General features: G+C 41.5%; 2 protein-coding genes across 12 annotated transcripts in view; one reads left to right on the plus strand and one right to left on the minus strand.

Moving 5' to 3' along the window:
- Window positions 1-14,521, plus strand: part of Ip3k2 (Inositol 1,4,5-triphosphate kinase 2) — a 42,007-nt gene extending 27,486 nt beyond the window's left edge. For 2 of the 9 annotated variants that reach the window (XM_076779015.1, XM_076779020.1), the window contains 4 exons: window positions 10,351-10,431; window positions 12,793-13,167; window positions 13,284-13,496; window positions 13,670-14,521. In XM_076779015.1, the coding sequence (XP_076635130.1) occupies window positions 10,351-10,431; window positions 12,793-13,167; window positions 13,284-13,496; window positions 13,670-14,002 (1,002 nt within the window). In that variant the 3' untranslated portion in view covers window positions 14,003-14,521. Of the gene's footprint in view, window positions 1-2,419; window positions 2,600-3,281; window positions 3,412-8,830; window positions 9,818-10,350; window positions 10,435-12,792; window positions 13,168-13,283; window positions 13,497-13,669 lie in introns of those variants that run through there. The other 7 variants (XM_076779019.1, XR_013080791.1, XR_013080792.1 and 4 more) reach the window with 7 other exon arrangements.
- Window positions 14,522-14,791: 270 nt separating this feature from the next.
- On the minus strand, window positions 14,792-22,991 carry Nfrkb (nuclear factor related to kappaB binding protein). 3 transcript variants are annotated; one of them, XM_076778997.1, is made up of 14 exons: window positions 22,514-22,991; window positions 21,219-21,458; window positions 20,925-21,157; window positions 20,054-20,319; window positions 19,566-19,918; window positions 19,134-19,468; window positions 18,581-19,057; window positions 18,260-18,481; window positions 17,792-18,174; window positions 17,311-17,631; window positions 16,986-17,178; window positions 16,067-16,856; window positions 15,670-15,984; window positions 14,792-15,348 (listed from the first exon to the last, which is right to left on the minus strand). In XM_076778997.1, exons 1-14 carry the CDS (start codon window positions 22,517-22,519, stop codon window positions 14,908-14,910), a joined length of 4,575 nt encoding a protein of 1,524 aa, XP_076635112.1. In that variant the 5' UTR covers window positions 22,520-22,991; the 3' UTR covers window positions 14,792-14,907. The 3 variants fall into 3 exon arrangements, with proteins under 3 accessions (XP_076635112.1, XP_076635111.1, XP_076635114.1); XM_076778996.1 differs by having other exon boundaries at window positions 15,670-15,990; window positions 22,514-22,987; XM_076778999.1 differs by lacking the exon at window positions 22,514-22,991 and adding an exon at window positions 22,207-22,353 and having other exon boundaries at window positions 15,670-15,990.
- Between the last annotated feature and the right edge of the window lie 305 nt (window positions 22,992-23,296).

The raw sequence follows: 23,296 nt of genomic DNA on the forward strand, positions 1-23,296 counted from the left end.
AATTGAATAATTAAACGCACGGCTTTACAGTAATTTTGCAGTTAATTCGCCCGTTGCGAAATGCGTTGCGCGCGTGGGTGTCGTTTAAAGAAGCAAAACGACCATGAATCTGTATACGTGTTAGGTGTACTTGCTCGCATCAGCGTGGGCTGCGCACGAGCGATTGCGCGAACGAGGATTGACATCAGGGACAAATTGTTCCACCGGAACAGTGTTTTACGCGCGTTCTCGAGGATACCTGGAAATACGCTTCTATTAACCCCTTATAACCTAAATCAATGGTTCTTAGCGACGGGTTGTTCGAATCTCAGCCTTGAAACGGTTTGTACCTTTCAATACTATGAAAATTCGAATCATTTTGAACACGATTCGAACCTTGAAACTTCTTAAAATGCCTTGAATGTTTTGTTAAGTTTCGAAATATGCGTTAGCAACGCCACATGGAAATTGTTAACGACGCCATCTTACGTCAACTGAAATTCTATTCTTCGGGCCTGTGTCAGCACACACCGAACCTGAGAAAGTCGAATCAGCAACAAACTTACAATCCGTTTAACGAGCAAACGTATCAATTACGACGTTGACTCGCGAATACGTTGCTACAGGTGTCTGGCGCACCTGGAAAATTTATGTTCCATTTTAGTCTATGAAATAATTGAATAGCCTTTTAAAGTCGTCGATCGACGTGCTTCGAATACGCCGCTATCGGAAAATACGTAACGGATAGTTACACGGTCTCGTTAAGATTTTGTAATCTTTAATCGCGCTGTCCAAGTTGCCAGCGTTTCGGACAAATCGAAACTAGTCTTTTCCATTTACTAACCACAGTAATATTTTTGACAAATAATTACGTCCCTGAAATTCTATAGTCCTTAGTAATCTCCTAACAAATCTATTTATACAGGGTGTTCGAACCTGGGAAAAACTTTAATGGGGGATTCTAGAGGCCAAAATAAGAAGAAAATAAAGAATACCAATTTGTTGATGGAGGCTTCGTTAAAAAGTTATTAACAAAATTAATGTTAAAAATTATTGATAAAATTTGTCCACCTACTCGAATTTTTTTCTCGAAAGTGGGTAGAATTTCGAGGGTATGTGCAATGATAAAAAATTATTGTAATTGACCACTGCAATCAAAAATAATTTTTCCAGAGCGATTTGAAACTTTTCAATTTCACCGAAAAATTTGTCCACCTATTCGAATTTTTTTCTCGAAAGTGGGTAGGATTTCGAGGGTATGTCTAATGATAAAAAATGATTGTAATTGACGCCTGCAATCGAAAATAATTTTTCCAGAGCGATTTGAAGCTTTTCAATTTCGCCGAAAAATTTGTCCACCTACCCGAATTTTTTTCTCGAAAGTGGATAGGATTTCGAGGGTATGTCTAATGATCAAAAATGATTGTATTTGACGCCTGTAATCGAAAATAATTTTTCCAGACCGATTTGAAACTTTTCAATTTCGTCGAAAAATTTGTCCACCTATTCGAATTTTTTTCTCGAAAGTGGTTAGGATTTCGAGGGCATGTCTAATGATCAAAATTTATTGTAATTGACGCCTGCAATCGAAAATAATTTTTCCAGACCGATTTGAAACTTTTCAATTTCGCCTAAAAATTTGTCCACCTATTCGAATTTTTTTCTCGAAAGTGGATAGGATTTCGAGGGTATGTCTAATGATCAAAAATGATTGTATTTGACGCCTGCAATCGAAAATAATTTTTCCAGAGCGATTTGAAACTTTTCAATTTCGTCGAAAAATTTGTCCACCTATTCGAATTTTTTTCTCGAAAGTGGTTAGGATTTCGAGGGTATGTCTAATGATAAAAAATGATTATAATTGACGCCTGCAATCGAAAATAATTTTTCCAGACCGATCTGAAACTTTTCAATTTCGTCGAAAAATTTGTCCACCTATTCGAATTTTTTTCTCGAAAGTGGATAGGATTTCGAGGGTATGTCTAATGATCAAAAATGATTGTAATTGACGCCTGCAATCGAAAATAATTTTTCCAGACCGATTTGAAACTTTTCAATTTCGTTGAAAAATTTGTCCACCTATTCGAATTTTTTTCTCGAAAGTGGGTAGAATTTCGAGGGTATGTCTAATGATAAAAAATGATTGTAATTGACGCCTGCAATCGAAAATAATTTTTCCAGAACGATTTGAAACTTTTCAATTTAATTGTTAATAACTTTTTAACGAAGCCTCCATCAACAAATTGGTATTCCTGATTTTCGTCTTATTTTGGCCTCTAGAATCCCCCATTAAAATTTTTCCCATGGGTGGCCGAACACCCTGTATATAATTGTAAACTGTGTAAATATTGTTCTGTATTTCATACTTATGCAGGGAACACAATATTCTTAACATTATTTCTTCTAAAATTTTTATTCCCCGGATTGTTTCGTAAAAAAGTTTGTCGACTCCCTGTCTCGACCCGGGAATGCAACGAGCGAAGAAGCAATGACCTTCGAGCAGGCAGCGGTAAAACCAACACGCAAAGAAGCTGTTTGCAGAGAAATTCTAGCGTCCGTAGAGGTTAAATGAGTCGTGCAAACAGTGCGAAGGATCCCAGTGGAAAATGCCAAAGAAACGGTAGGATTGGAATTTATCGAATACCACACCGATCTTGAATAGTTTGTACAGGGACGATAATATTTAAATAGTAATTTTCAACGACGAGGTTTCGATAAAACTACTTCGGTAACGATACGTGAATAATAACATCGGAATATTAATATTCTCGAGATACGAAGTACATAGTCGAGTAGATCCAGGCGTAGTCGGTCGCGCGATTCGCCCCAACGTTTCGTCCACTCCTGATAATTCCGCTAACGACGGCCGCGAGCGCTAGTTAATTAACCGATGACGCATTTCGATCGTCGAGTCCGCTCCCGCCTCGTCCGTGCGAGCACACCGACTCACTAAATTCGCGTAGAAAAAGTCGGCTCGAGTTACGAATCCGGGTCCCGCTTCCCGCGGTGAAACGAAACTTTACCCGATCGCGTGTCGAGTGTCGGTTACCACCAAACGACGACGTCGTTTCGGTGGCCGGTTCGTCGTTGTTGTGACGGGGTCTCTCTCGATGACGTTTCGCTCGAGGACGAGGAACCAAGGAGAGTGCTTACTAGCGGCTGTGCAAATCGAACGACCGTCGCGCGCGTCACCGTGTTTCGAGAGTTAAGGACTGCCTTTGCGCAACGTCATCGGTGTAATGGATCTTATTACGTATTCTTAAATGCTCGAGATAGATCGTTAATAGCTTGCATATTCCAAGGGATAACGATGGTTCGCGCGGAGATGATACAGTGTTCGAGGAAAACTCGAAGTGGATGTCGGTAACGATACTGCGGAGGAGATTGCGCATCGATACGAACGTCGACTTGAAAATTAACTGGTATAATCAGGTCCAGACTAATTCGATACTCAAATGTTTCCGTTGTCGTTCGAATCCTACCGACCAGCCTTCGTGTATCTCGATATACGAATGCCGTTGTTCGAATTAAGAATTATTTCTCTCTTTCCGTCGTTCGAATAATGTATTTAAATGTATTGAGTCATATCATCGGACGATTATCGGGTCACGCAGACGGATGATGAACCGTTGCGGTGAGTGAAATCGATAATTCTTAGACGATAATTGTCGTGCATCGAGAATGAGGCAGTAACTTTGATCGACTTTGTTATTTCCTTTGGCCTTAGAGGCGTGCAAAATATTTTCTCGTCGCAAAGGGATATAATTTTTTGTCGATGGAAGATTCTCGAAGATTTCGTCATCTCTATTCTCTTTACCCTGCGTTACATTTATTAGTCAGATAAGAATTTCGCTCATCTCTGGTAAAAGTATTTATTCGTCGAATGACCTTGTATCGAAGGTCGTTGAAACTGTTCAAACATCTGCTATTTTATCACGGATAAAAGAGTGTAATGTGTCGTTTAAAAGACAGAAGCGACATTAAAATCAGAAAAATCTTCATTCACGAAAATTTTATTGTCCCGTCGAAAAATAACGGAGATAATTAATGCGATCAAAATTATCGCCCCACTCTGTACAAACATGTACAAACACAGGTGTATACGCTACCGCTCGTATTTGATCACTAGTAACATGTACGTTTGATAAAACTGTACAAATTTTGTATTGATATACGTAATTTTCAAATAATATGAAAGTTTACGGACGAAACTACACTTTCGTAGTAAATAGAAATAAATTTCTGCAGTATCTTGATAAAAAAAAAAGCTATTAAGCGATAATGTATATGCAAAGTTATGACACCGTGTCTGTTGATCAGATGTTAGTCTCAGGACCACAGCCGTTCTCAACCTTCGCGATACAAAAGTAAATTCGTAAAATCGTTATACAGGGTGTTCGGCCAACCCTGGGAAAAATTTTAATGGGAGATTCTAGAGACCAAAATAAGACGAAAATCAAGAATATCTATTTCTTGACTGAGACTTCGTTAAAAAGTTATTAACAATTAAATTAAAAAATTTCAAATCGTTCTGGAAAAATTATTTTCGGTTGCGGGGGTCAATTACAATCATTTTTGGTGAATAGACATACCCTCGAAATTCCACACACTTTCGAGAAAAAAATTCGAGAATGTGTGAAATTTTTCGACGAAAAAAAAAAAATTTCAAATCGTTTTGAAAAAATTATTTTTGTTTGCGGGGGTCAATTACAATCATTTTTGGTGAATAGACATAACCTCGAAATCCTACCCACTTTCGAGAAAAAAATTCGGGAAGGTGGACAAATTTTTCGGTGAAATTGAAAAGCTTCAAATCGCTCTGGAAAAATTATTTTCGATTGCAGGCGTCAATTACAATAAATTTTGATCATTAGACATGCCCTCGAAATCCTAACCACTTTCGAGAAAAAAATTCGAGAAGATGTGAAATTTTTCGACGAAAAAAAAAAATTTCAAATCGTTTTGGAAAAATTATTTTTGTTTGCGGGGGTCAATTACAATCATTTTTGGTGAATAGACATAACCTCGAATTTCTACCCACTTTCTAGAAAAAAATTTGAGATGGTGTGAAATTTTTCGACGAAATTAAAATATTTCAAATCGTTCTGAAAAAATTATTTTTGTTTACAGGGGTCAATTACAATAATTTTTGGTGAATAGACATACCCCCGAAATCTTGCGCATTTTCGAGAAAAAAATTCAGTAATGGCGGAACTTTGAACGTTAATAACTTTTTAACAAAGCCTCCATCAACAAATTGGTATTCTTGATTTTCGTTTTATTTTGGTCTCTAGAATCTCCCATTAAAATTTTTCCCATGGATGGCCGAACATCCTGTGTGTTTTTTCCGCCATTTCGATGAAGCGAATCCTAGCTACGCATTTCCTTGTGAAAATAACGTTATCGGTGCATATGTCGTAAGAGGAAGTTCCTCGGATAGACGAGCGGACGCGAGCGATAAGACTTCTCTATGAGGCGCCATTTATTATCCTTGGTCCAAGAATGGCGACGTGCTTTTGTCTATAAAGGCGATAACTTAAATCTTAATTACTTAATTTGTAGGTAATTCTGTAGACGACCTTGAAATATATTGCCAGGGACAACATATTTCACTTCTTCGAATACTTGTTATCACCGTTTGGCTTTAGTTTTCGTGATATATTCGCAAAATATTAGCAAAATATTAGCAAAATATTAGCACATTTGCTAAATGAATTTTTAGATTTTTCTCTTTTAATAATCTTTTTCGACAAAAAATTATACAACGGTTTTTTACGCAATGTGTATAAATTTTTCGAAAGTAAAATATTAACGTTTCAGAATATAGTAAAAAGAAAAAAGGTTTCCATTTCAAAAGAAAAATTGGAAAAGGATTTTTAATTGAAATTCGTTAAATGTTTAATGACGGATCCAAACATACCAAGACTGGTCAAGACGTTCGAGAAGTTATTGAATAATGGTCGAAGCGATTCAAATCTGACGTCATAGATTCGAAGCGTTCCGATTGGCTTGTGCGCGTCACTAGACGTGACCGTAGAAAGCGTCATCGTTCGGTCGCGCGTGGGAATTATGTAAACGATCGCCTAAACACGCCGAGCACATCAACCTTTCTCTGTACTGTGCGTCAAAACTGACGTACGATCGCTCACCGTGACACGCTTCGTGTATCGTTTTTTGACGCATGTCGCTGTTTTTGGAACAATTGCCCGACAAAAACCGGAAATGTTGAAATATTTTTTTATGGGGAGGATATAATAAATTAATACCTTCGCGTACGCTTGACAACGACTGAGAAAATGAATGGAAACAATGTTCGATTTGTTTAGGGAAAAAAGTTCGACGAATAATCCCGACCAAACTTGATAGTAGCGAGCAATTGCAGAGCCAACGAAATTTTGCGTAACAAGAACCCGATCAGTGCGCGCGCGCGCTCGTGCATCGACAAATAAAAAAAAAGTGGCACGCACAGTTCGCTTTCAAGGCTCGAAGAGGGCCCGAAGAAGAGGCCACAACGTGGGTGGACGCGTCCAGTTGATTCGCGCGTCTCGATTCGGTCGCGCGTCGTGATTTTAATTACTTACGAACGATGGAGAGCTCTGGCGCGGCCCGATCGGCGAGTTTCGCTTTCCTCGTCGCGTGAACGTCTTATTTCGTCAGTCGGAAACCTATAGATGCAACGAGTAACGTATTCGGTGACCTTGCATTGTTGTCATAAAACACTAGTCGCGACAACGAATAAAAATTATCGATGAAACACGAGGACGTGTATACGCGTACAGCTTCACGCTATTACGTGGATTTTTAGTGTTTCGTATATTTAGAATCAAGCCCCTTTAGTATTCGAAAGAATCCAGCGAATCTCAATATTTTCGTCCCTAGAATCGACCTCTAATGTACCATCGGTAGGTAAACATCCTGTGGGCAGACGTAACAGTTGTTTATACCTAACCTAACCTCGTTCCACGCGGCTACTTATAATAGATTTCGTTCCAGCGATTGCGTATTCTTACGGCCTTCGTATCGATATCGTGTTTACTAATATCGTATTCAAATGGGCATTATTGAAATAAAGCATATGAAAAATGATATTTATAATCATATCGCGGCAGGAAATGTGCAGTAAATTGAGCAGATAAAGATTACCTTTTAAAAATTTAAAAATCGTCTGAAATCGATGTTCCCAAATAGGAGTACGTAACCCTTTGAAGAAAAGACCACTGTTCACTGGCGTGGTGACCTTACGTTTGGCAGAATTTCTATCGCGTTACAAAGGTCCACGAACTCTCGGGTACACAATTCGACCGCGATGTATCGCGAGTGGAAGACGACAATGCGTAATCGAAGCGTGAAAGTCGCCCGATGTATTTCGAGAATTTCCATCGACGCCAGAAAGTAGGACGCCGTCGGGTCACCTGTTCGCCTGTGTTTCGCGGTCTTACGAGTGTGAAGTTGCGTGTTTCTGATAATGCTACGGAAGTCATGTCCAGAGGAAGTCGGTAACGTTCGACACGGAGAGAACACGCTCGATCTACGCGTTTCCCGTGAACCAAATCGATTGAAAATAAAACGTATTCGACGATACGCGACAAATTAAGTGACGCCTGAAAGTGGTACGCTATGTACAAGGTGCAACGGAATCGTGATAACGGTTGCAGTGTTGCCAATAACTAGAAATAGACAAATTTTAATTTGAACATCCTAATCAATGTAAATCAATTTATGCATTCTATACAGGATGTTCGGCCATCCATGGGAAAAATTTTAATGGGAGATTCTAGAGGCCAAAATAAGACGAAAATCAAGAATACCAATTTGTTGATGGAGGCTTTGTTAAAAAGTTATTAACGTTTAAAGTTCCGCCCGTACTGAATTTTTTTCTCGAAAATGGATAGGATTTCGGGGGTATGTCTATTCACCAAAAATGATCGTAATTGACCCCCGCAATTGAAAATAATTTTTTTAAGACGATTGGAAATTTTTTAATTTCACCGAAAATTTCAGAACCTACTCGAATTTTTTTCTCGAAAGTGTGTGGGATTGCGAGGGTATGTGTAATGACCCAAAATGATTGTAATTGACCCCCGCAACTGAAAATAATTTTTTTAGGACGATTGAAAATTTCTGAATTTCGCCGAAAATTTCAGAACCTATTCGAATTTTTTTCTCGAAAGTGAGTAGGATTTCGGGGGTATGTGTATTCACCAAAAATGATCGTAATTGACCCCTGCAACCGAAAATAATTTTTCCAGAAAGATTCGAAATTTTTTAATTTCACCGAAAATTTCAGAACCTATTCGAATTTTTTTCTCGAAAGTGCGTAGGATTTCGAGGGTATGTGTAATGACCCAAAATGATTGTAATTGACCCCCGCAGCCGAAAATAATTTTTCCAGAACGATTTGAAATTTTTGAATTTAATTGTTAATAACTTTTTATCGAAGCCTCCATCAACAAATTGATATTCTTGATTTCCGTCTTATTTTGGCCTCTAGAATTTCCCATTAAAATTTTCCCCAGGGGTGGCCGAACACGCTGTATATTTTGGACTCAATCAGAATCGTTGAATTTTACGATTATAAAGAGTTATCGAAACTAATAATTTTTTTTTTATAAAACTTCTGACGGTAGCACTACTTTTCATACAATAGTAAAGTAGAAATACTCTGTTTAGATAATAGAACGTTTAAACTTGTCATTAATTTGCATAAACATTTGAATATCGAATATTGGTATAATGGAGTTCTACTGTATCATTTAATGAAATTTGATTCGAATCACTGGGAATACATTCAGATTCTAATTAATGAAACTAATTCTATCTTTTAATTTCTTAATAAAACAAATATTTTTAGGGACAGCACCTTTCTCTGTTGTTACGCTGTAGTTTAGTGTACGCAGACGTAAAAGTAGCTCATCAGTGTTGGGTTTGTGATTCGGCTGATCACCGTTGCATTTTCGAACTCACGCAGCCGTGAGACCGGACGGTAAGAGATCTTCGAACTCGTGGGAACCTGTTAACAGACGGTCAAGTGTTAAAAAAACAATCATCGATCGCGAATCAACCTGATAGCAAGATACTTCGGTGATGCATAGAAAGTATCTAAAAGACTCGCTAGCAATTTCCTAGAAACACTGATCACGTTCGATAACTTGAAATCTGATCAGAATCAAAGATGCAGAAGACTTACGAGAGGATAACGATACCAAAGATAGTGGTTTGCTCGAAGTCGGCGTTGGACGACTGCACTGACGTAGATGACTGCGGAAGAAGCCATCAGCTGCCAAGGCAGAAGAAAATAATCAGGTCCAGGAATAGGAAGCACTCCAGGCGTTTCTCGACGAGCATCATCGATCGTCGGTCGCCATCTTCCTCGCGAAGTCCTTCACCATCCTATTTCAGATCTCAATCGCAAGATCAAGATGAGAAAATTCGAAGGGAATCGAACGATAAGGACGACGATGACGACGACGACGAGGAAGACTCTGACATTGAAAAAGATCGGAAGAATCGCCTGACGAAGCTGGGAATTAAAGCGGTTCCTAAGAACGACAGGTTAGGAAATGGCTCTTACGACTGCCAGCACGACGAGCAAAGCGATACGAAGCTGGAGGCGCAAGTGGACGACGTCGAATCCACGATCGGTAACAGCAATGCCTGTAAAGCTAAACTTCCAAAGTGTGAGAAATGTATCAAATGCGGTTCGGGATACCAGCAGTATTTGAGGCTGCTAATGGTACCGCAGGCCAATCTGGAATGGGGAGAAGGTAGCGGTGACGATCTGAGCTCCGAGTGGGACTCCGATTACACGGAACGTTTCGCCGAGCGAACCGTCGTGAAGGTATACTTGACAAAACAAATATTGCATATAGCGACTCTCGCGCAACCGAGACGATACAGTCGTAAATTATCGATTCAGCCTTGGAATCATCGAACCGATTAACGAGGCGGTACGATGTCGGTTTTCCCCGTTTTTTACATAAAAATGTTTTTAATATATTCGTAACATTTTTCCGATTAAAATCATGTATATAATGAATTCAACGCAACACGTTTTGTATTGTTTTTATTCGCATTTGTCGCGATGTCGTTGAATCGACAATTAGGAAAATCGTTGGCGTTTATCTCACGAGACGATCGCATCGACGGACCCCGAGTGGCCAGAGTAGAGGGAGGGGGGACATTCCACGTTCCAGAATACCCCTTCAAACAAATCAAAGGTCACCTTCTATAAACAAAGTTTACCCTTCGGAACCCTTCTAGAATTTCTCGTTTGTAATTATATTCTCTTGAAAAGGACAGAGAGTAAAAATGCGAAAATATTGTAGATCGTTGGATGTTCGTATTAAAGTCTGCCGTTTCGTTCTGTTTCAGTCGTCTGGATGGAGGAAACTGCGGAATATCGTTCACTGGACACCGTTCTTTCAAACGTACAAGAAACAAAGATATCCATGGGTAAGTTATTTTCATCATCGAGGATCATTGGTTCTCTGGCAGTCCTGAATTATTCCTTACTTTTGTGGATAAATGATTGCATAGGACGATCTGTCTCTGTCGTTAATGTTCTTTAATAACACAAAAGAAAAACTAAACATACCAAGAAATTTAAAGAACGAACCGTTGTTAACCGAGAACACACCACATCGAATAAATTGCTCAAATTCTTGCTCGTTGATCTCAATGTTATGGTTTCGGATTGAAATCTACACCACGATTCCACAAACGTCGACTACACTTTTGCAACTCGGTGGACTACAGAGAATCAATATGCGTTCAGGCTTGATTTATGCTAGCAAAGATTCTTGAGGCCAAAATAAGACGAAAATCAAGAATACCAATTTGTTGTTCGAGGCTTCGTTAAAAAGTTATTAACGTTTAAAGTTCCGCCTGTAGAACGATAGTCTGGGAACAGCTCCATTAATACGCATTGTTTGAATTTTGAATCATTAAAATCCTTCAATCCGTCCAGAAGTTATGATTTTTTAAACATATGCATGAAAATTCGGGAAAACATTTCTGGCCATACAGTATATTTTTGGTAAAGAATTTTTTTCTCGAAAGTGTGTGGGATTTCGAGGGTATGTGTATTGACCAAAAATGATCATAATTGACCCCCGTAACTGCAAATAATTTTTTTAAGTCAATTAAAAATTTTTGAATTTCACCGAAATTTTCAGAACCTACTCGAATTTTTTTCTCGAAAGTGTGTGGGATTTCGAGGGTATGTCTATTGACCAAAAATGATCATAATTGACCCCCGCAACTGAAAATAATTTTTTTAAGTCGATTAAAAATTTTTGAATTTCACCGAAATTTTCAGAACCTACTCGAATTTTTTTCTCGAAAGTGTGTGGGATTTCGAGGGTATGTCTATTGACCAAAAATGATCATAATTGACCCCCGCAACTGAAAATAATTTTTTTAAGTCGATTAAAAATTTTTGAATTTCACCGAAATTTTCAGAACCTACTCGAATTTTTTTCTCGAAAGTGTGTGGGATTTCGAGGGTATGTCTATTGACCAAAAATGATCATAATTGACCCCCGCAACTGAAAATAATTTTTTTAAGTCGATTAAAAATTTTTGAATTTCACCGAAATTTTCAGAACCTCCTGGAATTTTTTTCTCGAAAGTGTGTGGGATTTCGAGGGTATGTCTATTGACCAAAAATGATCATAATTGACCCCCGCAACTGAAAATAATTTTTTTAAGTCGATTAAAAATTTTTGAATTTCACCGAAATTTTCAGAACCTACTCGAATTTTTTTCTCGAAAGTGTGTGGGATTTCGAGGGTATGTCTATTGACCAAAAATGATCATAATTGACCCCCGCAACTGAAAATAATTTTTTTAAGTCGATTAAAAATTTTTGAATTTCACCGAAATTTTCAGAACCTCCTGGAATTTTTTTCTCGAAAGTGTGTGGGATTTCGAGGGTATGTCTATTCACCAAAAATGATCATAATTGACCCCCGTAACTGAAAATAATTTTTTTAAGTCGATTAAAAATTTTTGAATTTCACCGAAATTTTCAGAACCTACTCGAATTTTTTTCTCGAAAGTGTGTGGGATTTCGAGGGTATGTCTATTCACCAAAAATGATCATAATTGACCCCCGTAACTGAAAATAATTTTTTTAAGTCGATTAAAAATTTTTGAATTTCACTGAAATTTTCAGAACCTACTCGAATTTTTTTCTCGAAAGTGAGTAGGATTTCGAGGGTATGTCTATTCACCAAAAATGATTGTAATTGACTCCCGTAACTGAAAATAATTTTTTTAAGTCGATTAAAAATTTTTGAATTTCATCGAAATTTTCAGAACCTACTCGAATTTTTTTCTCGAAAGTGTGTGGGATTTCGAGGGTATGTCTATTCACCAAAAATGATCATAATTGACCCCCGTAACTGAAAATAATTTTTTTAAGTCGATTAAAAATTTTTGAATTTCACCGAAATTTTCGGACCTACTCGAATTTTTTTCTCGAAAGTGTGTGGGATTTCGAGGGTATGTCTATTGACCAAAAATGATCGCAATTGACCCCCATAATTGAAAATAATTTTTTCAGAATGATTTGAAACTTTTTAATTTAATTTTTTAATAACTTTAACGAAGCCTCAGTCAACAAATTGATATTCTTAATTTTCATCTTATTTTGACCTGTAGAATCTCCCATTAAAATTTTTCCCATCTTGTATGGGAATCATGTTAGTTGCATCCTAACCTATAAATCGAGCCTCGCAACGTCGATAAGCCAGTCACCTGTGAACCAACGAATCACGTTTTTAATTACTATTTTTCCACGTATCGATTCAGGTGCAATTAGCAGGACATCAAGGAAACTTCCGTGCAGGACCCACGCCAGGGACGATTCTAAAGAAACTTTGTCCCCAGGAGGAAGCCTGTTTCCGATTGCTGATGAACGATATCTTGAGGCCTTTCGTGCCGGAGTTCAAAGGTGTTCTGGACATGAAAGAGTCGGAGGAAGGGAACGCCGAGGAAACCGAGGCTGGTGGAAACGTTCAAAAAGACGGCTCCGGTGACGCTGTGAGCAAAAGGACCGTGGTGTCCACTTACTTGCAGCTCCAGGATCTGCTCGGCGACTTCGAGCATCCTTGCGTGATGGACTGCAAGGTTGGCGTCAGGACGTACCTGGAATCAGAGCTGGCCAAGGCTAAGGAAAGACCCAAGGTACAAATGCTGTGTACGAAACGGATAAGAAAATACAAGGACGATCAAAACCGAATCGAATACCGTCAGATTACTCTGAGCTACCACTTTTAAATCTTACCTTTCCTTGCTCGTAGTTGAGGAAAGACATGTACGAGAAAATGGTACAAGTCGATCCAACCGCGCCGAGCGCCGAGGAACGTCGTGTACAGGGTGTAACGAAACCACGGTACATGGTTTGGCGCGAAACGATATCTAGCACCGCCACGCTCGGTTTCCGCGTGGAAGGGATCAAGCTTGCTCACGGAGGGTCGTCGAAGGACTTCAAAACGACAAGAACTCGGGAACAGGTTTGTAATTACATCCCCGGTATCGACCGAACGGAAACGCGAATTACCAACAGAGGCTTATCTCTTTGACGAGCAACGGTCCGTTACCGTGCATAACCATATTTTGTAAATCCCGTAGGAGTCGTAATCGGTCGATACAAATAAGCTGATCAAAGATTGCACTTTGATGGTAGGTGACGGAAGCATTGAGACGTTTCGTGGAGAGCTATCAGCACGCAGTGCCCAAGTACATACAGCGTCTGAAAGCGATCAGGGCCACGTTAAAGGCGTCGCCGTTCTTCGCCACGCACGAAGTCGTCGGTTCGAGCCTGTTGTTCGTCCACGACGCAAAGAACGCCGGCATTTGGATGATCGACTTCGCGAAAACGTTACCCCTGCCACAACACTTGCCGCGGATCCGTCACGACGCCGAGTGGCAAGTGGGGAACCACGAGGACGGGTATTTGATAGGCGTGAACAATTTGATAGACATATTCCAAGATATTCGGAATTCCGAGACAACATAGTTCTTTTCTTTTTTTTTTTTTTATCGTACATTTATCGCACACGACACAGCGAAGAGAACGATCGAACGACGCACGAGCGCGCGACGGACAAACGCGAACGGACACTTTCGCGCTCCCCGTCGTTTGTTTTCTTCCCTGAATTTTGTACATAGATTCCGCGAACATTTCAGGATGCCTGGTCGACGGTATCCTCGACAAGAAACGGACCAAAGACACGGTGGCTCGCGCGCTGCCTAGGTATTTTCATAGTAAACCCGCTACGATAAACGCACACCGCAAAGAAGAACCTTTGTAAAAATAATTTAACGTTCTACCGTAATTACGTAAGTTTTATTTATACGTTACATGCGACGCTGCGAAATCATCTTGATACAAGAGAGAAAGAGAGTGTACGTACGTGTGGGTGTGTGTGTGAGTGTGAGCGAGCAAGGAGAAAACGTAGTCTTTTTTGTATTTAAAATCGTATCATGCATTTGTAAATAATTCGACACTTAATACAAACGAAACGTTCAACGACGATCCCCTGTTTCGTGTATGTGTGTCCCCGTTTCACCGCGTGACCCTAATCTCCGCGGAAACTGTGCGTAACGACACAGACCTGCAGGGTCACAGTAACGCCTCGCCTTTTCCATTTCTTCGGCTCGAGTGGACCTACCAGCCGTATAATTAAAAATCCATTCGAGCGGCCCGTTTAACCTCTACCGATTTAAAAAACGAAATCTGATTCGATCGCAGCTAACGAGGCGCGGTACTGTCTAATTTTTATTACTTCTTTCTTTTTTTCCCCCCCTTTACATGTAAATTCGGTTCCAGCTTCCGACGAAATTCTGAAACTACTTTGACAGAGATTAAAGTAAACAAAGAACTGATAATGAGAAACAAGAAAATACGATGCGTCAATTCCGTCAGGGTGTACTGTAGGGACTGTTCCTCGATTGTTGTTGAGCCTGAATGGTCTGCTGCTGCTGATTCCCCGTCGACTGAGTCGAAGTTATCGTCGTGGGAGCGATCACGCGCGCATAGACCGCGGCGCCGGTGGTTTTCAATCCCGTCGGAGTCGGTATCACTTTCAGACCGTGCAACGTTTTGATGTTCAGCAGCTGGCTCGGTAAAATGATCGGCTGTTGCTGCGTTTGCTGTTGCGACGATTGCTGCTTCCCGAGGACCACGCTGCCGCCGCTGCTCACGCCCACTCCGACGTTCTTGTTCCCGCTGGCCAAAACTATTGGCTTTCCAGCCAGCTGAGCCGTCACCATTCGCACCGTCTGCGGCTGGGATTGTTGTTGCTGCTGCGTACTGACTATGATCTTCGATTGCCCCGAAGATGTCTGCGCCTGCGACACCACCTGAAAATTTCAGCGACGACCGTAGTGATCGAGCGTATCTCTGCCATAAACGATTATTAAATATCTTCAAATAAAAGTATGAATGAATAATTCTCCGACGGAGCATAAATTTTTTAAGTACTTCTATCAGCATTTGAATGTTCCCAAAGGCGTCAAGTTCTACGCTTCTCTACTGTATCATCATTGAAATTTCTCTGTACAAAACATTTAAGAAATCAAAAATATTGCGACTCTCGCGACCTCTATTTTCATCTATAAATTCGCTGATTCAGAAAGAATGTTTTGAAAACTATTACTGGCGGTTGAAACCAATTTTTGTACCTGATACTGCGTCTGTATGACCTGTTTGCCCTGCCTATTGAGTTGATTGGCGTGGCTGGTGGTTGCCAACTTCAATCCTTTCTGTGCCAGTAGACTTTCCACCGAGATGAGTTGACCGCCACCCGAGCTGGTCAAAACCTTCGCCAAAATCTTTTGTTGTTGTTGCTGTTGTTGTTGGTGCGGGGATTGCTGTATTTGCACCGCGATCGGCTTCCCTCCGATTTGCGCGATTATACGCTGCATGCCGGACGCCTGCATCGACTGTTGCTGATTGGCCACCACGCGCTGCTGGATCTGTTGTTGCTGTTGTTGCTGCTGTTGCTAAAACAAGACGAACGCCTCGGTTTGCATGAATTACGAAACGAAACTGTTTCGATAAACATCGCCGATTTCGTACCTTCAGTTGTTGTTGCTGCAACTGCTGCGTCTGGTTGCCGGAGGGCGACGATTGCTTAATAAATATCGTCTGGCCTTGTAAACCGTGACTGGTCAGAAGCGATTTTATTTGCCCGGAACTAACCAATTTGATCTGCGAGGCCAGCAAGGTTTTCCCAGGCAACACGTGTTGCTGCTGAGACTGTTGCTGCTTCAGGTTAGCAGTCTGCAGTATGCTCTTCCCCGCTTGGTTCGTTACGATCGTTTGCTGTTGCTGCTGCTGCTGCGTCTGCTGCTGTTGCTGTTGGCTCTGTACTTTGGCTTGCGGGAATATCGTCGTCAGATTGGTGGTGACGTTCGTAGCGTTGCTGGATACACTGCTGGCGGCAACCGACTGGGCAGAGTGCAATACAGAGTGCCCGGACAATCGTATAGTTTGCAGGCCCGCGGAGGTCGACACCTGAATCTGGTGATGGGGGAAATGTTGCTGATTCGACTGCAGCAAGCTTTGAGCGTTCGCCTTGACAACAGCAACAGGTTTTCCACCGATGTTGGTCACCTTTTTCGCCGGGGCCGTGGTGGTGATTTGTGGCTTCACTACTTCGCTGCTCGTTATGTCTTTTTCTATGGTCACGGTGCTGATGGAGGTGGAAGCACTCGGGTGGGTCGTCACGGGAACAGTGGTTCCTGACACAGCGATGGCTGAAGTCGTTACATTGATGGTTGTCGCCACGTTCGTAGTGACAGTCGGTTGCTCGGTGGAGACAGAATAATCGACAACGACCTTCTCTTCGATTTTCTTTTGCTCTTTTCTGTAACAATAACGCACGATCTTACGATGCTACTTTTACGATGCTACTCGTAGTACCGTCACTTAAATCATCTCTGACATTATTCCATTCGATTATTCCGTATTTTTTAGGAAGAAACTGAACACTTACCTGGATATAACGGGCTGCGCTATGGTCGCGGTTTTCCTCTCTTTCTTGGGCGTGCTTTCCTTGTTGCTGATCGGCGACTGTTCTTTATTAATATTAGAAGGTTTTATAACCGGTGGCAATGCTTTATTTCGCGACATACTACCAACGTTCTTCTTGTTCTTTGCGACTCCTTGCAGTTGTTGATGGTACATTTCTATAAAAAAGAGACGAAATATTGAAGCACGAAGTACAAATTACATCGTTCAACAGGAATTTTGTTATTCATTGTAAGAATTTGTGCTTCTCGAAAATTAAGTATAAAGCCCTTCAACCCATAAATACTAACCGAATTCGGACTCCGAGCGCGCTCGATGAAGATACAACCACTCTTTGCGACGCGGGTAATATCGGACGCAAGGGTCCGTTTCGTAATGCAACCTGTCCAGAGCGCCGGACACGACCGAGTGCAAGTATCCTTCCTTGTCGTCGCTGTCGGTTTGCTCCCTGATATACTGGGAATCCTTCAAAAGCTGACAAATGTCGGCTCGGGTGCCTTCGCCGTTAGGAAGCCTCGCAGTGGCGTCTCTCACCAATGCCAGGATCGTTACAAAATTTGGTCGATCTGCCACCAGTAACGAGTGTCCACGAGCTTTGGTCAACCCCGAAGCTGTTGAAAAAGAACAAAATAGCTCGTAGAAAATACTACTTTACCCACAAGAGCTTCACGTTGAACCGAGCCATTTTATCGATGAATTTTTATTTCCATGATTTCGAGGGGGACACGTTCTAACGTCATAAGTATTTTTTGTATGCAGAAGTAAACCTACCGACATTATGTTGATAGATGCCCTTAACCGGACCCACGACGGACGCGTAACCATGCATTCTGTAAGTGAACGCTTTATGAGGCGCGGCGTAACGCATTCGCTCCTGTCTTCTGAACTCGTCGCGTTCATCCAACGTAGAAGGGCGAACTTTCCATTCGGTGGGCCACAGAGCACGCGGTGGTTCCCACTCCGCGATGGTGTTAATAGATCCACCATCGACGCTGATCGACTCGATAGCAGGACTGTTAGCCCTGCAAGCTGCGTTCATATTTCCATTGCCGGTGGTGTTACTAACGTTACTGCTGGGGGTGGTCAGTTGAGGTTGCTGTTTTATAGTCACCATCGTGCAAGCGACAGCCGCTGTTGGTGGACCCAGCGAATCTCTGGAACGTGACAATATTTTTCTGTATAGACGAAATTGTCTTTCAGAGGTTTGGGTTAGGTTACTCGATTACTGGTGGTACATACCTGTGTAATAAGAATTTCGCGCATAAATCGGACAGGCGCGAATCCGAGTCTCGTCCAGCACCGATCCAAGCGTAAACTCCGTTCCCTTTGTTCTCTAAATAGGGAACAAGCTCTGGCTCGCGTTCCTGTCGGTCACCCAATTCTTGAGAATAGGTGAACTCTCCGGCAAGGAATCCCAAAGCCAATGGGACCAGCGCAGTCCAAGAGGACGCCATGGAATACCTGCATTAACATACGCTGTTAAACCTTTGGTTAACACGTTTCCAAGTTTATTTTAGTTCGTTTGTGAGCTAACTCGAGCTTCGATCGCTGTATACCAACCAATCGTTCAACGGTGAGATAGGATTTCCTTGCCACTGCATGATGGCGTCTTTCATTTCTCCTCCGCTCATTCTGAACTCGCCCTTCGAGGTAAACGCGTCCCTCAACAGCGAGAAGAAACAGGCGTGCGTCTCTTGCATCAGCTCCGCTCCGCTGCTGATGTCCATAACGTCGTCGTTTGCCGGAACGTTCAGTTCTTTGTCCGGAATCGATATAACGCCCTCGTCCTCGCACTTGACATCGTCCAGTATGTCAATTCCGTCATCGAGTTGTATCGGTATCTGCATCATATCGATACCGTCCAAATCGAGTTCCTTCTTGTCGCTCTCCTCATCATCCTCTGTCTCGGGGGGAACGTCATCGTTCACGGCGTTGAATTCTGTTTTAATGTCCTCGTACTCTATGTCCTCCACTTCCTTCTTAATCTCTGGCGTGGATAATATCGAAGATTTACTGCCTCTCGACGTAGCTGGACTCCTACAAAAAAAAGAGCTCTAAACCTTCGCGTTGTTTCTTCGTTAAAATATTTCTACGACCAACAAAGTGAAATTACAATTTCTTCTTCGACACGTGATGCATCTCGTACGCGTCTATAGGCTCCGATTTGATCGGCGTCAGCATCCTATGTTCCATGTCCAACGCGCTGGAATGTCTATTGTCGTCCGTCGTGTGAGAATAATCACTGTTGTCGCTCTCGTGTTTTATCGAGTTCGCGTTTATTAATCTCGGCGCTGGCGGGCAAAGTAGAGATTGTTCCAGCTTAATCCGTTTCTTCGCCTGCGTGATACGCATAGACGGACCGATGGACAATTTATGCTTATGACCAATCTGTGCTCTTTGAGTGAGATCGGCTAGAGCAATACCCTGGGTGTTCAGTTCTGGATGTATCTGAAACGGTACCGTGAATCGTGAACGAAACTGTACGTCCAACCATCGAGTTTTCAACATATCTGAATTCTCGCGCGACTCTAGCTGTTTTACTTACGTCACGACGCGCTCTTCGCTTTTTATGCTGGAGCAGCATTTCACGATACATTTCTTCCGTCTGCTCGCGAATGAACAACGACCTGTGCGTAGGGTATTCCGCGCGTTGCAACGTGGAGAAAACTGGCCGAATGGTCTCATCCTCGTGGTTCATTTGCAAGCCTCTGATCGACAAGCCCTGGGAGCTCATGAGCGAACGCCTCTTCTTCTTCTGCTTAGCACCGGACAGCTGATAATACGGATAGTTCTCCTCGTTCTCGGATGTCGTGTCCGCCGCTAGCTTCGCGTTTGCCCCGAGCTCTGTCCTCAGTGCATTCAGTTCCTCCAAATAGCGCAGTTGCGTTTTCTCTTCAACTGTCGGTGCATTGCTTGTTAGTATTGTCCCTCGGAAGTTACTACATACTTCTCTGCCAAACGGCTGGAGCGTGGGGGGAAGTATAAACAGCCAGAAAACTTTTCACAACGATTTGCAGCAGTAGCCCAACTTACCCATAGCTGGTTTCGGTTTTCTCCATTGGATTTTCGACACCGTTCTCTGCGTCGGCTGACAGAAACCTTGTTTATACGCGTTTAATAGCAAACTCTCTCTCGATTTCAACAACTGACTGGCCAGCTCGTAAGAACGTTTCCGCTCTTCGAACAACAATCGTCTTTGCTGCGCTTTGCGTACCAGACCGCACATCCTTCTGATATCCGGACGATAATGACCGGAGGACAGGTGGGTGTGAAACGCGTCCAAAGGTGCCACGTCGAATCTAAAATAATGAATACTCCAGTTGGATATTATAGTCCGGGCGAAAATATGGCAAGGTCGTAAACTAAACTCTTGAGGGTTAAGATCGACTACTGCTGCGACACTTAAGTCCGTAACTGCACTATCTTTTTTCATTTTCTACATGCATATACAGGGATGTTCACCCATCCCTGGGAAAAATTTTAATGAGAGATTCTAGAGGCCAAAATAAAACGAAAATCAAGAATACCAATTTGTTGATGGTGGATTCGTTAAGAAGTTATTAACGTTTAAAGTTCCGTCAGTACTGAATTTTTTTCTCGAAAGTGGATAAGATTTCGAAAGTATGTCTATTCACCAAAAATGATTATAATTGACCCCCGCAATCGAAAATAATTTTTCCAGAACGATTTGAAATTTTTTAATTTAATTGTTAATAACTTTTTAATGAAGCCTCTATCAACAAATTGGTATTCTTGATTTTCGTCCTATTTTGGCCTGGCCAAAGAACTCCTTTTTCTCTCCCAACCATACCTAAAACCACTGGTCGAGTACTGCCCTCGATCCAGGATCTCGCGCTCGTAACATGGAAGAAAATCCATTATCAAACGGCTGATTCTCAGTTACCTCTGATTCTCTCGATCGAACAGCATACGCAAAGTTTTCTCGGTCTCCGCGTCGACGTCGCAATCCTTCGGGAAGCTTGGCAAAAGACTGCACAACGTCTCCCTTTGACTTTCAGTCAGGCATTCGTTCCAAATATAAGGATAGTCTAGAAATTCCTTAAAAATTGCCGAGTGCTCGCAGAGATCTTGCGGTAGCTTCACCTTGGTGTTCGCGGCGACGCATGTCTCCCATTTCTAAAAATAAAATTTTCCAATCAAAATGCTCGCTCGACAACAAAATATCACGAATACGTACCAAGGTATCGGGACTCTCCGCTTTCATAGAATATTCCGTATTATCGTTTTCGTCTTCGTCTTCTTCTCCCGAACTATGACTTTCGCTACCGCTCGAGCCATGATCCTCTCCGCTATCGTCTCCGCTATCGGTCGATGTACTAATGCTACTGCTACTACTGTTGCTCCTGGACCCGTGAGAGGATGCATCGTCTTCGTCTTCCTCTGCTCCGCTATCGCCACCGGCCGAGCATTCGTCCACCTACGAACATCACGTGCATGTACAAACAAACAATCTTTTCACAGATTCGATTAAAATTTATAAAATTATCACTACGATAAGAGAAACTAAACGCACTAACGAATACAAGTAAACATAATTTTGTTCCATTCGATATTGTAATCTGTTTGTATCGGTCTACTGTTCTGAATAAGAAAAATTTAAAGGATCTTAACCCCTTAACGTTCATGCCTGAGTCTGACTGCTTTAATAATATTTATTTAAGTAACAAAAACTGCATTTTTAGAAACAAATCCAATAAAGAAAACTGATTGTTCTCTGTTAACCCAAAAAATATGAGCATCAAGGGGTTAATCTACATTGAGTCAGCTATCGCAACAATGTATAGTCAGTATCATAAGTTCCTAACCTTGTTGTTTGCAAAAGAAATTTGTTGAGATCCAGCTTATAAGATTTTATAATAAAGTTTCTACTATAAAAGGACAGGTACAATGTTTATTCGTACTAAATCATAGTAAAACAGGGTAGTTTAACGTTAAACAACAATGTAAATAAAAGAAAATTGCCTTCGCTGAGCATGGTACGAATACTTTTGTCAACTGATACTGTGATCCATATAAATTCAAATTCAAATATTTATTCATTGTTCGACTGTGTTAAAATTTGGTACGTGTGATCTTCACGTATGAAAAATTTATTGCAAAACCTCAAATGCAGCATAAAATTTGAATAAACCTGTTTTACAAATAACGCAAGTACGAATACTTACGCGACCGACTGTATGTTAACTAATGAAATACAAAGTCCAATCGAGATTTATTTAATCGCCACAAACAAGATGAACATTGCACGATGCTATGTGAAACTGTTGGAAACGCGTACGCTCGTTCAAAGAACGATTGCCACATTAATTATACGTTTCTGGCTATCGAAATAACGAAATGTACATAGAACGACGAGCAACACTGACTTTATCCGGTATAACGTGACACGGGGTATGCATGACGCGTTTACAGCGTATACAGTGTTATCGATCACGCGTACGTATAATTCCGAAATAATTAATCGCAACCAACCTCCATTCTTTACAAAGTCTCCACACTCGGTTTAACCCTCGTTCCGTGAGTTACGCTGCTTCCGCGGAAAGCACTGCAATCCTTCGTTGTCGACGATAATCGTCGAAACAGGGAAACCAAGAATCGAGGAGATATCTGACGTTTTCTTGATGCAGAATATCCTCGTCTCGCGTCGTGCGGATATTAAATGATCTCGTCGTTCGCCGTTTGCCTGTCACTGCTACAGCACTCCTATTCTTCCGAGAAATTATAGTCATGGCGTGGAATACAGCGAACAGAACCACGGTGTTTGTATACGAAGGATGTCGAGAGCGCGCACCTTCTTCGCCGATTCACAGCCGCGGTCCGTTCAATGGCGGACAATTTTAGGGCCGGTTCAGACGCTGACCGACGCACGAACGATCGAACCTATTAACGCTGGCCGAACAGACGGTGAATTATGAATTTTCTATGTTAATGCGATCGTGTGTTTGTTGAATTTTTTGCTAAGCACGAGAGGCGAAACCGAATATTTCGCGAGCTCCGTGGAAAACCATCTAGTGACATTTGTTCGGTGTCGGTGCTTGTTGGCAGAACTGGAGCGAGAGCGAAATTCAATTCGAATCGAATATCGAACGAACGACAACGAAGATCACATTTTAACAAACAAGAATAGCAAATATTTGTGAAGAGTGTACAAAATAGGATTTATCGTGGTTATCATAGACACATTCTAACGTGATTCATTCATAGAAACGTGGCAGTTTCTTCTCCTATAAACCGGTAACTCTCTCAAATTTTTAA

The sequence above is a fragment of the Colletes latitarsis genome, chromosome 11, assembly GCF_051014445.1.
Source record: "Colletes latitarsis isolate SP2378_abdomen chromosome 11, iyColLati1, whole genome shotgun sequence".
Classification (NCBI taxonomy): Eukaryota; Metazoa; Arthropoda; class Insecta; order Hymenoptera; family Colletidae; genus Colletes; species Colletes latitarsis.